The sequence below is a fragment of the Anomaloglossus baeobatrachus genome, chromosome 4 (genome assembly GCF_048569485.1).
Source record: "Anomaloglossus baeobatrachus isolate aAnoBae1 chromosome 4, aAnoBae1.hap1, whole genome shotgun sequence".
Taxonomy (NCBI): Eukaryota; Metazoa; Chordata; class Amphibia; order Anura; family Aromobatidae; genus Anomaloglossus; species Anomaloglossus baeobatrachus.
The window spans coordinates 659,586,859-659,602,504 of record NC_134356.1 but is presented as its reverse complement, the minus strand read 5'-3'; the positions used below and the strand labels follow the sequence as shown (position 1 = coordinate 659,602,504).

General features: G+C 46.2%; 1 protein-coding gene across 1 annotated transcript; it reads right to left on the bottom strand.

Moving 5' to 3' along the window:
* Positions 1–465: 465 nt before the first annotated feature.
* LOC142302042 (dynein light chain Tctex-type protein 2B-like) lies at positions 466–15,074 on the bottom strand. Its single transcript, XM_075343117.1, has 5 exons — positions 15,000–15,074; positions 12,097–12,273; positions 9,860–9,964; positions 2,496–2,552; positions 466–1,333 (listed from the first exon to the last, which is right to left on the bottom strand). Exons 2-5 carry the CDS (start codon positions 12,181–12,183, stop codon positions 986–988), a joined length of 597 nt encoding a protein of 198 aa, XP_075199232.1. The 5' UTR covers positions 12,184–12,273; positions 15,000–15,074; the 3' UTR covers positions 466–985.
* Between the last annotated feature and the right edge of the window lie 572 nt (positions 15,075–15,646).

The following is a 15,646-nucleotide window of genomic DNA, read 5'->3' as shown; positions in this document are numbered from 1 at the left end:
ACAGGGGGAGGAGGAGTGAATATGTATGAGCCTAATGAGCGGCCAGCTCGGGAAGATCAGAGAGCTGCCGCGGCAGCAGTGTGACAGCCTTGCCGGTGATTGGTGAGTTTGTAGCGCTTGCTCCTACCCCTTTGCCCCAGATTCTGTTCCCCATAGACTTTATGTGGGGCCTAGCATCTGGCCAGATACCCTGGCCTGCATGTAACTCTCCTCCTGTTTTTTTGCGGTCCACAAAAAAAAATGAAGTCACACGGATGATACACTGACTGTATACAGAACGGATGCAGTTGTCACAGGGATGCATCCGTGAAAAACAGGATCGTTTTTTTTTGCAGTCTTCAAAAACGGAACGGTCGTGTGAATGAGCCCTTTAATCTAATCGCCACATATCACACGATAACACCCCCCATCCCCCACCCCCTTTTTATGAAGTTTCATTCAAAGCCCCAGAACCTGGAATAAATCTATAACAAGACACTGAAGATTTATTGAAATGTATTAAACATTAGAATCATGGTTAGATATTTGTGTGATATCCAAAGATGGTGGGCGCAGGGGCAAATAATGGTTTTGGGGTCCACTATGGCCATTGACGTTCCTTTTGTCCATAGGCCTTACTGCAATGGTCAAACTATGGGGCGCTTAGAGCTCCCTAATCTATGGCGACGCTGACTGGTCAGGAGCAGGTGACTTTCGGCAGACACTATGCCGCCATATTGTCTGTTTTAGATGGACACTCAGCGCTGGGTACAGCCCGTCAAAGTCCAATACAGGGGGCGGTATTAGGTGCCTTCTGGTTAACCCTTTATGAGCATCTCAAATATTACATTTCCCAATAAGTACTAGAAAGCAACAGAGCCGGACAGGTCCAATTTTCCATCCATAGTTTCTACGGAGGCAGAGAAATTCCTGTGATCCACAGCTGGGGTCACAGTGACGACAGACAGGACATATAGTGACAGTCATGTAGTAGGCCCACGTAGTGTCATTCGCAGAATACCGTATATACAGACACCACACAGAACAGACTATCATTCTGGTACACGTGAGCTGCGTAATTGTCAGCATGGGGGTCCCAAAGGCAGCGGCTGACCACTTTGATGTCTTCCTGACCTCTCTCGCCCATGGTGGCCACACACAACATTTTGTATCGTGCCGGTAAGACCTTCTTCACCTGGCTCCTGATCTCCTCGCTGATCTCCTTCACTAGCGACGGGACTTTTTGGGGGTCATAGATGGTGTCCTCCAACCTCAAGGAGAGGTAGCTTTCCAGAATGTTCCTTATGGAGGAGACCTGGACTTTCTCGGTTGGCCGAGAGGCAAAAGATGGAGGCTGTAGGGTTAGAGAAAGCAGAAATAGATCAGTACAGGGTTGACTCTTCATGAGCCCCATCTTCACCTTCAATTTTTCCACTTTACCCTCCAAAAACGATATTTGTTTTTATTTGTCGTTAATAGCGTTTTTCAGGGGTTCGTTTTTTACGGTATGTTTTATTGTTTAGATATGGACTATTATAGTTTTTTTTTTATTTGTCCTTCTAGAGGACTCAAACCTATTTCCAACCTTCTAAATGCCTTGTTCATAGTGGCAGATAAAGAGGTTAAATGAGTGCAAGGGGAGCGGGCCCTGACCTCTGCGGTCCGGGGAGCGGGCCCTGACCTCTGCGGTCCGGGGAGCGGGCCCTGACCTCTGCGGTCCGTGGAGCGGGCCCTGACCTCTGCGGTCCGTGGAGCGGGCCCTGACCTCTGCGGTCCGGGGAGCGGGCCCTGACCTCTGCGGTCCGGGGAGCGGGCCCTGACCTCTGCGGTCCGGGGAGCGGGCCCTGACCTCTGCGGTCCGGGGAGCGGGCCCTGACCTCTGCGGTCCGGGGAGCGGGCCCTGACCTCTGCGGTCCGGGGAGCGGGCCCTGGCAGTGCGGGGTGCTGGCTATATAACACGGCTCCTGGGCTATCTATGAAAAATGAAGCCTGGACATAGTGCGGGCCCCTGACATCGTGGACCCCGGGGGGTGGTGTGATAATCAAAACCATTAATTTGTTCATTATTTTGGGGGAAATGTTCTCAGATTTAATAAATGGGCCCTTTAAGTAAAATTTAAATGTTTTCTCATCTTCCCAACTGCAAAAAAATAAAAATAAATATGTCACCGCGGTTACATTCTGTTGTTGCCATGACTACAGAATTTGATGAAGTTCCGAGTTTCTGCTTTTCATTGCTAAACTCAGAACGCTGGCAAATCTTGTCGCCATGGCAACGACAGCATGGGCCCGGGAGTTGTGCCGCTTATACAATGTCAGCGGCCATCGAGGCGTTCACAACAAACTTATACGCCTGTAAGGAGGAAATGGACTATATAGGGGGTGGGGGAGACACTAGAAGTGACAGAATGTATCATAGGCGGTCACATCGGGGATCTGCTAATGAAAATGTCACCCCCGCTCCGTGTAGGTCGTGATCCACTATGGTGACCATTAGGCAAGATGGCGTCACTCACCTGAGGTTCTACAATCTCAATCTTCTTCACCATCGCCACTTTCTGGGCTCTCCTCTCCTAACCAAGACACAAGGGTGTGAGTACAACATGGCTGCCATCACCAGGAATGGGTCAAAGGATTTGAGGTCTAAGAAGACATTATTTGTTTTACATATAAGCCCTTACTACACTGTGTGCAGAATTATTAGGCAAGTTGTATTTTAGAGGATTTTTTTTTATTATTGATCAACAACTATGTTCTCAATGAAGCCAAAACACTCAAATATGAAAGCTTAATATTTTTGGAAGTTGGAGTGGTTTTTTTTTAGATTTGGCTATCTTAGGAGGATATCTGTTTGCGCAGGTAACTATTACTGTGCAGAATTATTAGGCAACTTAATAAAAACCAAATATATTCCCATCTCACATGTATATTTTCCCAAGGTAAACCAACATAACTGCACACAATTTAGAAATAAACATTTCTGACATGCGAAAACAAAACCCCAAAAAATTAGTGCCCAATATAGCCCCCTTTCTTTCTGATGACACTCAGCAGCCGACAATCCATGGATTCTGTCATTGCTTGATCTGTTTACGATCAACATTGCGTGCAGCAGCCACCACAGCCTCCAGACACTGCTCCCAGAGGTGGACTGTTTTCCCTTCCTGTAGATCTTACATTTTATGAGGGACCACAGGTTCTCTATGGGGTTCAGATCAGGTGAACAAGGGGGCCATGTCATTATTTTTTTCATCTTTTAGACCTTTACTGGCCAGCCACGCTGTGGAGTAGTTGGATGCATGTGATGGAGCATTGTCCTGCATGAAAATCATGTTTTTTTTTAACGATACTGACTCCTTCCTGTACCACTGCTTGAAGAAGTTGTCTTCCAGAAACTGGCAGTAGGTCTGGGAGTTGAGCTTCGCTCCATCCTCAACCCGAAAAGGTCCCACAAGTTCCTCTTTGATGATACCAGCCCATACCAGTACCCCACCTCCACCTTGCTGGCGTCTGAGTCGGAGTGGAGCTCTCTGCCCTTTACTGATCCAGCCTCTGGCCCATCCATCTGGCCCATCAAGAGTCACTCTCATTTCATCAGTCCATAAAACCTTTGAAAAATCAGTCTTAAGATATTTCTTGGCCCAGTCTTGACGATTTATCTTATGTTTCTTGGTCAGAGGTGGTGGTTTTCAGCCTTCCTTACCTTGGCCATGTCCCTGAGTATGGCACACCTTGTGCTTTTTGATACTCCAGTAACGTTGCAGCTCTGAAATATGGCCAAACTGGTGGCAAATGGCATCTTGGCAGCTTCACCCTTGATTTTCCTCAATTCATGGGCAGTTATTTTGCGCCTTTTTTTGCCCAACACGCTTCTTGCGACCCTGTTGGCTATTTGCCATGAAACGCTTGATTGTTCGGTGATCACGCTTCAAAAGTTTGGCAATTTCAAGACTGCTGCATCCCTCTGCAAGACATCTCACAATTTTGGACTTTTCAGAGCCCGTCAAATCTCTCTTCTGACCCATTTTGCCAAAGGAAAGGAAGTTGCCTAATAATTAATACACCTTATATAGGGTGTTGATGTCATTACACCGCACCCCTCCTCATTATAGAGATGCACAGCACCTGATTTACTTAATTGGTAGTTGGCTCTCAGCCTATACAGCTTGGAGTAGGACAACATGTATAAAACGTTTCATGTGATCAAAATACTCATTTGCCTAATAATTCTGCACACAGTGTATAGAAAACATATAAAGTTCCATATGACTACAGCATGGCACCCCATAGACACAGCACAGGGCCCACTGTAAGAGTGCTGGCCATAGGCCTCCTAGATAGGGTCGGCCACAAAGTGTGCCCATTACGAGTGACTGTAATCTCATCCAGCTTAGCGCCCTCACCAATAGTGCCCTCACCAATAGAGCCCTCACCAATAGCGCCCTCACCAATAGCGCCCTCACCAATAGAGCCCTCTCCAATAGAGCCCTCTCCAATAGAGCCCTCACCAATAGAGCCCTCACCAATAGAGCCCTCACCAATAGAGCCCTCAGCAATAGAGCCCTCACCAATAGCGCCCTCACCAATAGCGCCCTCACCAATAGCGCCCTCACCAATAGAGCCCTCACCAATAGAGCCCTCACCAATAGCGCCCTCACCAATAGAGCTCTCACCAATAGAGCCCTCACCAATAGAGCCCTCACTTATATAGAGCCCTCACCAATAGAGCTCTCACCAATAGAGCTCTCACCAATAGAGCCCTCACCAATAGAGCCCTCACCAATAGAGCCCTCACCAATAGAGCCCTCACCAATAGAGCCCTCACCAATAGCGCCCTCACCAATAGAGCCCTCACCAATAGCGCCCTCACCAATAGAGCCCTCACCAATAGCGCCCTCACCAATAGAGCTCTCACCAATAGAGCCCTCACCAATAGAGCCCTCACCAATAGAGCCCTCACCAATAGAGCCCTCACTTATATAGAGCCCTCACCAATAGAGCTCTCACCAATAGAGCTCTCACCAATAGAGCCCTCACCAATAGAGCCCTCACCAATAGAGCCCTCACCAATAGAGCCCTCACCAATAGAGCCCTCACCAATAGCGCCCTCACCAATAGCGCCCTCACCAATAGCGCCCTCACCAATAGCGCCCTCACCAATAGCGCCCTCACCAATAGCGCCCTCACCAATAGCGCCCTCACCAATAGCGCCCTCACCAATAGAGCCCTCACCAATAGAGCCCTCACCAATAGAGCCCTCACTTATATAGAGCCCTCACCAATAGAGCCCTCACCAATAGAGCCCTCACTTATATAGAGCCCTCACCAATAGAGCCCTCACCAATAGCGCCAGCAAAAGAGGTTTCCTATAAACAGTGCCTGCGTGCCATACCTCTACCAGTCTGAGACTGCCCTCTAAGCAGTGGCAGCCGGACAGTCATCACATAAACAGTGCAATAGTGCCCCTATAACCAGTGTCAGACAGAAAGTGATCATATAAGCAGTGCTATAAGGGGCTCTTCCCTTGGTGACAGCTGAGCGGGTCCATTGAGCAATGAATATGGACCGGACTCCAGAACTGATCCGTACAGCTCCATAATGACTCTGGTATATGAACGGAGCTGCCCCTGCAGATGTCCACCACTGAACTGTCCTGTATCTCTGAGGCCGCCGTGTGTCACTCATCAGCAGTAAGAACTTTTATATGATAATACACAATTTATTTTTTATTAATTATTATTTCTCTCTTATAACCTGCAGGTGTCGCTGTCTCCACTGCTACATAATGCAGCTATGGAATAATGGCAGGAACTGCTGACTCCTACTGGTGAATAGCGGTATTACAACATATCTAAACTGTAAGGAAATGTAATATAAAAGTTCATATTATGCTTCCTATTCAAATGTGCGGTGTCAGACAATTAGTGTCTCCATCCTGAAGACTCTCAGGCCATGCTTTATTAGTGTCAGCACCGTCACAACACCTACTTACAGCCACTCAGAAGGCCTCACCCCCATCACTCATTGCCGGCCAGAGCCCTGTGCACCCCAGCCAAATCAACAATGCCCTACAGCAGCTTCTCTAAAGAGTAACACAAAAACTGCTGATATGAGCCATTCACTGCCATAATGGAAGACCTGAGGTCAATGGTTCAACGGACAAATTCTTATATACAAGTGCATCTCAATAAATTAGAATATCATCAAAAAGTTACCTTATTTCAGTAATTCAATACAAAAAGGGAAACACATATATTATATAGAATCATTACACACAGAGGGATCTATTCCTATATATTATATAGAATCATTACACACAGAGGGATCTATTACTATATATTATATAGAATCATTACACACAGAGGGATCTATTCCTATATATTATATAGAGTCATTACACACAGAGGGATCTATTCCTATATATTATATAGAGTCATTACATACAGAGGGATCTATCCCTATATATTATATAGAGTCATTACACACAGAGGGATCTATTCCTATATATTATATAGAGTTATTACACACAGAGGGATCTATTCCTATATATTATATAGAGTCATTACACACAGAGGGATTTATTTCTATATATTATATAGAGTCATTACACACAGAGGGATCTATTCCTATATATTATATAGAGTCATTACACACAGAGGGATCTATTCCTATATATTATATAGAGTCATTACACACAGGGGGATCTATTCCTATATATTATATAGTCATTACACACAGAGGGATCTATTCCTATATATTATATAGAGTCATTACACACAGAGGAATCTATTCCTATATATTATATAGAGTCATTACACACAGGGGGATCTATTCCTATATATTATATAGTCATTACACACAGGGGGATCTATTCCCATATATTATATAGCATCATTACACACAGAGGGATCTAATCCTATATATTATATAGTCATTACACACAGAGGAATCTATTCTTATATATTATATAGAGTCATTACACACAGGGGGATCTATTCCTTTATATTATATAGAGTTATTACACACAGAGTGATCTATTCCTATATATTATATAGAGTCATTACACACAGAGGGATCTATTAATATATATTATATAGAGTAATTACACACAGAGGGATATATTAATATATATTATATAGAGTAATTACACACAGAGGGATCTAATCCTATATATTATATAGTCATTACACACAGAGGAATCTATTCTTATATATTATATAGAGTCATTACACACAGGGGGATCTATTCCTTTATATTATATAGAGTTATTACACACAGACTGATCTATTCCTATATATTATATAGAGTCATTACACACAGAGGGATCTATTAATATATATTATATAGAGTAATTACACACAGAGGGATATATTAATATATATTATATAGAGTCATTACACACAGAGTGATCTTCCTATATATATTATATAGAGTCATTACACACAGAGGTATCTATTCCTATATATTATATAGGGTCATTACACACAGAGGGATCTATTCCTATATATTATATAGTCATTACACACAGAGGGATCTATTCCTATATATTATATAGAGTCATTACACACAGAGGGATCTATTCCTATATATTATATAGAGTCATTACACACAGAGGGATCTATTCCTATATATTATATAGGGTCATTACACACAGAGGGATCTATTTCACGTGTTTATTTCTGTTAATGTTGATGATTATGGCTTACAACCAATCATAGTATCATAGTTTTTAAGGTTGAAGGGAGACTCTAAGTCCATCTAGTTCAACCCGTAGCCTAACATGTTGATCCAGATTAAGGCAAAAAAAAAAACCCCAATGTGGCAAACAAGTTCCAATGGGGAAAAAATTTCCTTCCTTCGTCCACATACGGCAATCAGACTAGTTCCCTGGATCAATACCCTGTCATAAAATCTAATATACATAACTGGTAATATTACATTTTTCAAGAAATGTAAATTTGTACAAATGTAAAAATGTACATTTTTCAAGAATGAAAACCCAAAAGTCATTATCTCAGAAAATTAGAATATTATATAAGACCAACTGAAAAAATGATTTTACACTAGAAATGTTGGCGCCTCCTGAAAAGTCTGTACAGTAAATGCCTGAATACTTGGTCGCGGCTCCTTTTGCATGAATTCCTGCATCAATGCGGCAATGTGGCTGGAGGCGATCAGCCTGTGGCACTGCTGAGGTCTTATGGAAGCCCAGGTTACTTTGATAGCCGCCTTCAGCTCGTCTGCATTGTTGGCTCTGGTGTCTCTCATAGATTCTCTATGGGGTTTAGGTCAGGTGAGTTTGCTGCCAATCAAGCACAGTGATACTGTGGTTAGTAAACCAGGGATTGGTACTTTTGGCAGTGTGGACAGGGGCCAAGTCCTGCTGGAAATGAAATCTCCATCTCCATAAACCTTGTCGGCAGAGGGAAGCATGAAGTGCTGTAAAATTTCCTGGTAGACGGCTGCGCTGACTTTGGTCTTGATAAAACACAGTGGAGCTACACCAGCAGATGACATGGCTCCCAAACCATCACTGATTGTGGAGGCTTCACACTAGACCTCAGCAGCTTGGATTGTGGCCTCCACTCTTCCTCCAGACTCTGGGACCGTGATTTCCAAATGAAATGCGAAACTTACTTTCATCTGAAAACAACACCTTGGACACTGAGAACAGTCCAGATCTTTCCTCCTTGGCCCAGGTAAGACGCTTCTGGCGTTGTCTATTGGTCATGAGGGGCCTGACACAAGGAATGCGACACTTGTAGCCCATGTCTTGGATACGTCTGTGTGTGATGGCTCTTGAAGCACTGACTCCAGCAGCGTCCACTCCTTGTGAATCTCCCCAAAATTTTTGAATGGTCTTTTCTTAGCAATCCTATCAAGGCTGCGGTTATCCCGGTTGCTTGTGCACCTTTTTTCCACCACATTTTTTCCTTCCACTCAACTTTCCATTAATATGCTTGGATACAGCACTCTGTGAACAGCCAGATTCTATAGCAATGACCTTTTGTGGCTTACCCTCCTTGTGGAGTGTGTCAATGACTGTCTTCTGGTACATCTGTCAAGTCAGCAGTCATCCCCATGATTGTGTAGCCTACTGAACCAGACTAAGGGACCATTGAAAACGCTTCGGAAGCCTTTGCAGGTGTTTTGTGGTAATTATTCTAATTTTCTGAGATAATGACTTTTGGGTTTTCATTGACTGTAAGCCATAATCATCAACATTAACAGAAATAACACATGAAATAGATCCCTCTGTGTGTAATGACTCTATATAATATATAGGAATAGATCCCTCTGTGTGTAATGACTCTATATAAATATATAGGAATAGATCCCTCAGTGTGTAATGATTCTATATAATATATAGGAAGAGATCCCTCTGTGTGTAATGACTATATAATATATAGGAAGAGATCCCTCTGTGTGTAATGACTCTATATAATATATAGGAAGAGATCCCTCTGTGTGTAATGACTCTATATAAATATATAGGAATAGATCCCTCAGTGTGTAATGATTCTATATAATATATAGGAAGAGATCCCTCTGTGTGTAATGACTATATAATATATAGGAAGAGATCCCTCTGTGTGTAATGACTCTATATAATATATAGGAAGAGATCCCTCTGTGTGTAATGACTCTATATAATATATAGGAAGAGATCCCTCTGTGTGTAATAACTCTATATAATATATAGAAATAGATCACTCTGTGTGTAATGACTCTATATAATATATGATTTTTCCCTTTTTCTATTGAATTGTTGAAATACATTAACTTTTTGATGATATTCTAAATATATAGATTTATTGAGATACACCTGCATATATTACACACACAAATAGATATTCATACATATACACCTAGGACTTACTTTCAGGTTCTTGGTCATCCTTTGTGCAGCCAGCAGACCAGATAGACTCCAAGATGCTTGATTACTGATGGACACATTACCCAGAAACGGCTTACTCCGTATAGGCTACACGTGAGAGAAGGGAGGCTCATAAATACCGGGTGTTATTATAGAGTGCAGTATCATCACACAGTTCTGGCTACCTGGTTTCCACATATACTACAAATAATTCAGCCCTCAATGACAGCACAGCAGATAGTTCACTCTAGGAAGACTGGAAGTCTCCCGTCCATACCAGGGACATCACACGGCAGTATTTCCATTATTCCCCCTTGGCAGACTGGAAGTCTTCCCGTCCATAGCAGGGACATCACACGGCAGTATTTCCATTATTCCCCCTTGGCAGACTGGAAGTCTTCCCGTCCATAGCAGGGACATCACATGGCAGTATTTCCACGATTCCCCCTAGGCAGACTGGAAGTCTCCTGTCCATACCAGGGACATCACACGGCCATATTTCCATAATTCCCTCTAGGCAGGCTGGAAGTCTCCCGTCCATACCAGGGACATCACACGGCCATATTTCCATGATTCCCTCTAGGCAGGCTGGACGTCTCACATCCATACCCGGGACATCACCTGGCCATATTTCCATGATTCCCTCTAGGCAGACTAGACGTCTCCCGTCCATACCAGGGACATCATCTGGCCATATTTCCATGATTCCCTCTAGGCAGGCTGGAAGTCTCCCGTCCATACCAGGGATATCACACGGCAGTATTTCTATGATTCCCTCTAGGCAGGCTGGAAGTCTCCCGTCCATACCAGGGACATTACACTGCAGTATTTCTATGATTCCCTCTAGGCAGGCTGGACGTCTCCAACCATACCAGGGACATCACATGGCAGTATTTCTATGATTCCCTCTAGGCAGGCTGGACGTCTCCAACCATACCAGGGACATCACATGGCAGTATTTCTATGATTCCCTCTAGGCAGACTGGTCGTCTCCTGTCCATACCAGGGACATCACATGGCAGTATTTCTATGATTCCCTCTAGGCAGACTGGAAGTCTCCCGTCCATACCAGGGACATCACACGGCCATAATTCCATGATTCCCCCTAGGCAGACTGGATGTCTCCCGTCCATACCATGGACATCACACGGCAGTATTTCCATGATTCCCCCCTAGGCAGACTGGAAGTCTCCCGTCCATACCAGGGACATCACACGGCCATATTTCCATGATTCCCCCTAGGCAGGCTGGAAGTCTCCCGTCCATACCAGGGACATCACCTGGCCATATTTCCACAATTCCCTCTAGGCAGGCTGGACGTCTCCCGGCCATACCAGGGACATCATACGGCCATATTTCCATGATTCCCTCTAGGTAGGCTGGACGTCTCCCGGCCATACCAGGGACATCACCTGGCCATATTTCCACGATTCCCTCTAGGCAGGCTGGACGTCTCCCGTCCATACCAGGGACATCACCTGGCCATATTTCCACGATTCCCTCTAGGCAGGCTGGACGTCTCCCGTCCATACCAGGGACATCACCTGGCCATATTTCCATGATTCCCTCTAGGTAGGCTGGACGTCTCCTGGCCATACCAGGGATATCACACGGCAGTATTTCCATGATTCCCCCTAGGCAGACTGGAAGTCTCCCGTCCATACCAGGGACATCACACGGCCATATTTCCATGATTCCCTCTAGGTAGGCTGGACGTCTCCTGGCCATACCAGGGACATCACCTGGCCATATTTCCACGATTCCCTCTAGGTAGGCTGGACGTCTCCTGGCCATACCAGGGACATCACACGGCCATATTTCCATGATTCTCTCTAGGTAGGCTGGACGTCTCCCGGCCATACCAGGGACATCACACGGCCATATTTCTACAAGATTCCTAGAATACTCTGCCATCAGCACCATGTGTGAATATTTTGGGGGACAAAATCTCTTCTGTAGGTTCCAGGACCAGGATTTTTCATCCTTGGTAAAATCAGGGGAGGGGATGAGACCCCTTATAATATCTCATCTAGAGAAGCTCATGGGTCGGATCCAGTAGGATAAGTGAATTGTAGATCTGTCCTGATTTCTGCAGCGATTGTTCCTGGATCTAATCATTGTCACAATCCGCTTTTCCCCTCCTGCAATCAGCGCTATTGTCCTGCGGCACATCAGGCACGTAATAGGCTTATAACGCTACAGTAGGCATGATAATACTACAGCTCAGCGTGAGACTTTACCATTTTCGGGCCGGGTTTGTCGGCGTTGTCCAGGCTGATCCGCACACTGGCCACAGAGGCCCTTTTCCCGCTGGTCTTCGATGCCATGGTGGCGGGTGGCGGCGATCCCCTCTCCGGGCAGCGGTGAAGCGGCGTTGTGTTGGAGACACGGCTCCTGGTACATACAGCGCTGTGTACCTGCACGGGGAGAATCTGTCATGTGTCACCTGCGCTCTGACAACTAAGCCTTTGTGTCAATAAATAGAGCCGAGCGGCACCCGTAAGGGGAAAGCCCAGGACCACAAAGGGTAACCTTGGCTCTGAGAACGGAGGCACAAAAACACCGAGAACAGACAGATCCCACCACAGGAAAAAGGAGGGAACGTAATTATCACATAAAGCTGCCCCCCCCCGCCAGAAACAGACATCATTGAAGTCACCGGGGTCCAAGTTACCCAGAATTCCCAGAAACACGTAACAAGTCCGTTCCTGACATTTCTTCCTCCTGAATCATCCCCAATCACCTGTGAGGGATATTAGTGAGGACCCGCAGCAACTCAGACCCCATCACGATAGAGTGGGGGGCCGAGTGCTGAGGAGCAGAGGGCAGACAAGTCACCACCGCTCTGCTGACTCCATAACTGCAGAGTGCAGACCTCCTCTGGTAACATCAGCACAAACACTGCACCTGCCGGGAGCTTCATCTGCACGAGCCGTACATCACCAAGCACAATGCCGAGCCGTACACCACCAAGCACAATGCCGAGCCGTACACCACCAAGCACAATGCCGAGCCGTACACCACCAAGCACAATGCCGAGCCGTACATCACCAAGCACAATGCAGAGCCATATATTACCAAGCACAATGCCGAGCCATACATAACCAAGCACAATGCAGAGCCATACATCACCAAGCACAATGCAGAGCCATACATCACCAAGCACAATGCCGAGCCGCACATCACCAAGCACAATGCCGAGCCGTACATCACCAAGCACAATGCAGAGCCGTACATCACCAAGCACAATGCAGAGCTTTACATCACCAAGCACAATGCAGAGCCGTATATCACCAAGCACAATGCAGAGCCATACATCACCAAGCACAATGCCGAGCCGTACACCACCAAGCACAATGCCGAGCCGTACACCACCAAGCACAATGCCGAGCCGCACATCACCAAGCACAATGCAGAGCCGTACATCACCAAGCACAATGCCGAGCCGTACATCACCAAGCACAATGCAGAGCCGTACATCACCAAGCACAATGCAGAGCCATACATCACCAAGCACAATGCCGAACCATACATCACCAAGCACAATGCCGAACCGTACATCACCAAGCACAATGCAGAGCCGTACATCACCAAGCACAATGCAGAGCTTTACATCACCAAGCACAATGCAGAGCCGTATATCACCAAGCACAATGCCAAGCCGTACACCACCACGCACAATGCCGAGCCGTACACCACCAAGCACAATGTCGAGCCGTACATCACCAAGCACAATGCCGAGCCGTACACCACCAAGCACAATGCAGAGCCGTACATCACCAAGCACAATGCAGAGCCGTACATCACCAAGCACAATGCAGAGCTTTACATCACCAAGCACAATGCAGAGCCGTATATCACGAAGCACAATACCGAGCCATACATCGCCAAGCACAATGCCAAGCCGTACACCACCAAGCACAATGCCGAGCCGTACACCACCAAGCACAATGCCGAGCTGTACCTCACCAAGCACAATGCCGAGCCGTACATCACCAAGCACAATGTTGGACATCTGATGAAGTGGTGTAAAGCCGCCACCACAGGACTCTGGAGGAGACGTGTTCTGTGCAGTGATGGATCACACTGCTCTATCTGCGTCTGGGTTTGGTGAAGGAGAATGTTACCCCCTGACAACATTGTGCTGGTTGTACAGTTTGGTACAGAAGGATGATACTATGGGCTGTTATCAGGGGTCATCCTCGGCCCCTTAATTTCAGTGAAGCACAAGACATTGTGGACAATTGTAGCTTCGAGCTTTGTGGGAACACTTTGGGGAAGACCCTTTGAGTTCACCATGACTGTGCCTGGTGCACAAGGTCCATACAGACATTGGGGGGGGGGGGGACGGCCGCACAGAGCCCCGACCTCAGCCTCATCCAACACTTATAAAGCAGATTGGGGGACCCCAACATCAGGGTCTGACCTCACAAGTACCTCCAAACTTTTGTAGAAAGTCGTTATATCTGCAGAGGATAGTATCTGATGCCTCCACCAGCTCACGGTTTGGGGATATTCTATAGACCCCGACCCTGTGTTGCCCCCCCCCCCCCCCATCTCTTGTGGGGTCCGGTCTCTGATACAACAACTGCTGTGTAAGTGCCTGGTAACACCGGTAATAGCTGAGCAAACAGTCCTGTCCAGACACGACCTGAATAATCACCTACAGATCAGAGAGATAGGGCCGAACAACGAGCTATTCACAGAGCGGGATCTACTGTGCCGGAGAGTAATCCGCCCGGATCTGCTGTACTCCGCGCACAACCTCCGTATACACCCAGACAGAGGGGCGAAGCTTTACCTACCAGTTACACAGCAGCCGTGCGGGACCCCCTCTCCAGCTACAGGGCCAAAAACAACCGACCTCTAAATATTAGCAAAAACTTATTTGAACACCCCTTCCTCCATAATCATGCACTCTCAGTTTTGGCTGAGTGTGCGTGCCTTCTACTGCCACAATCCTCTCCTACGATTCTATTTTTTTCCTGTGAACCAGAAGATCGGGCATATCGTCATCCAGCTTCTCCATCTTCCTCAGATCCCCATGAGCCCCCAACACATACAGGTTTGTGGTCGACAATCCAATTCACCCTTCATTTGTGGTCTACATCCCGTGGCGCTGAACTACAGCTCCCAGCATTACCTGTGAAGCCGCAGGAGGGTCCGAAGTGTACACTCCCCAGACGCCCCGCAGGCTGCCACCGCCGCTCCCTGTTTCTCCGCAGTTACTGTACAATTTATTTTTTTCTTAAAGCTCTTAATTAGCGCAATTAATTCCCCCTCCTCCTCCCCCCGCTTTAATCTGATGACGTCCCCGGTTGCTGCAGTGATTTCTTAACTGTATTGTTCTTCTCATTATCGGCTTTCCTTGTTTAATTGCAGATCAGTAGCCTGCACCCAGCTCCACAATGGCTGACCATTAGGCTGTGTGCGCACAGTGCGTTTTTTCGCTGAGTTTTTCGAGTGCGTTTTTGGCCTCAAAACTGCATGACTTTGCTTCCCCAGCAAAGTCTATGAGTTTTCATTTTTGCTGTCCGCACACAACTTTTTTTTTAAGCTGCGTTTTTGAGCTTGAAAAAAAAAAAATGGATATGTCAATTCTTTCCTGCGTTTTTCGCCCATGCAATGCATTGGAAAAACGCAGCAAAACGCAGAGATCAAAAACGCAGCAAAACGCAGCCAAAAACGCATGCATTTTTTTACGTGTTTTTTCGACGCAGGTGCCTTTTTATCGGCCAAAAACGCAGCGTCAAAAAAACGCAGCGTGCGCACATAGCCTTAAGCTGTTGT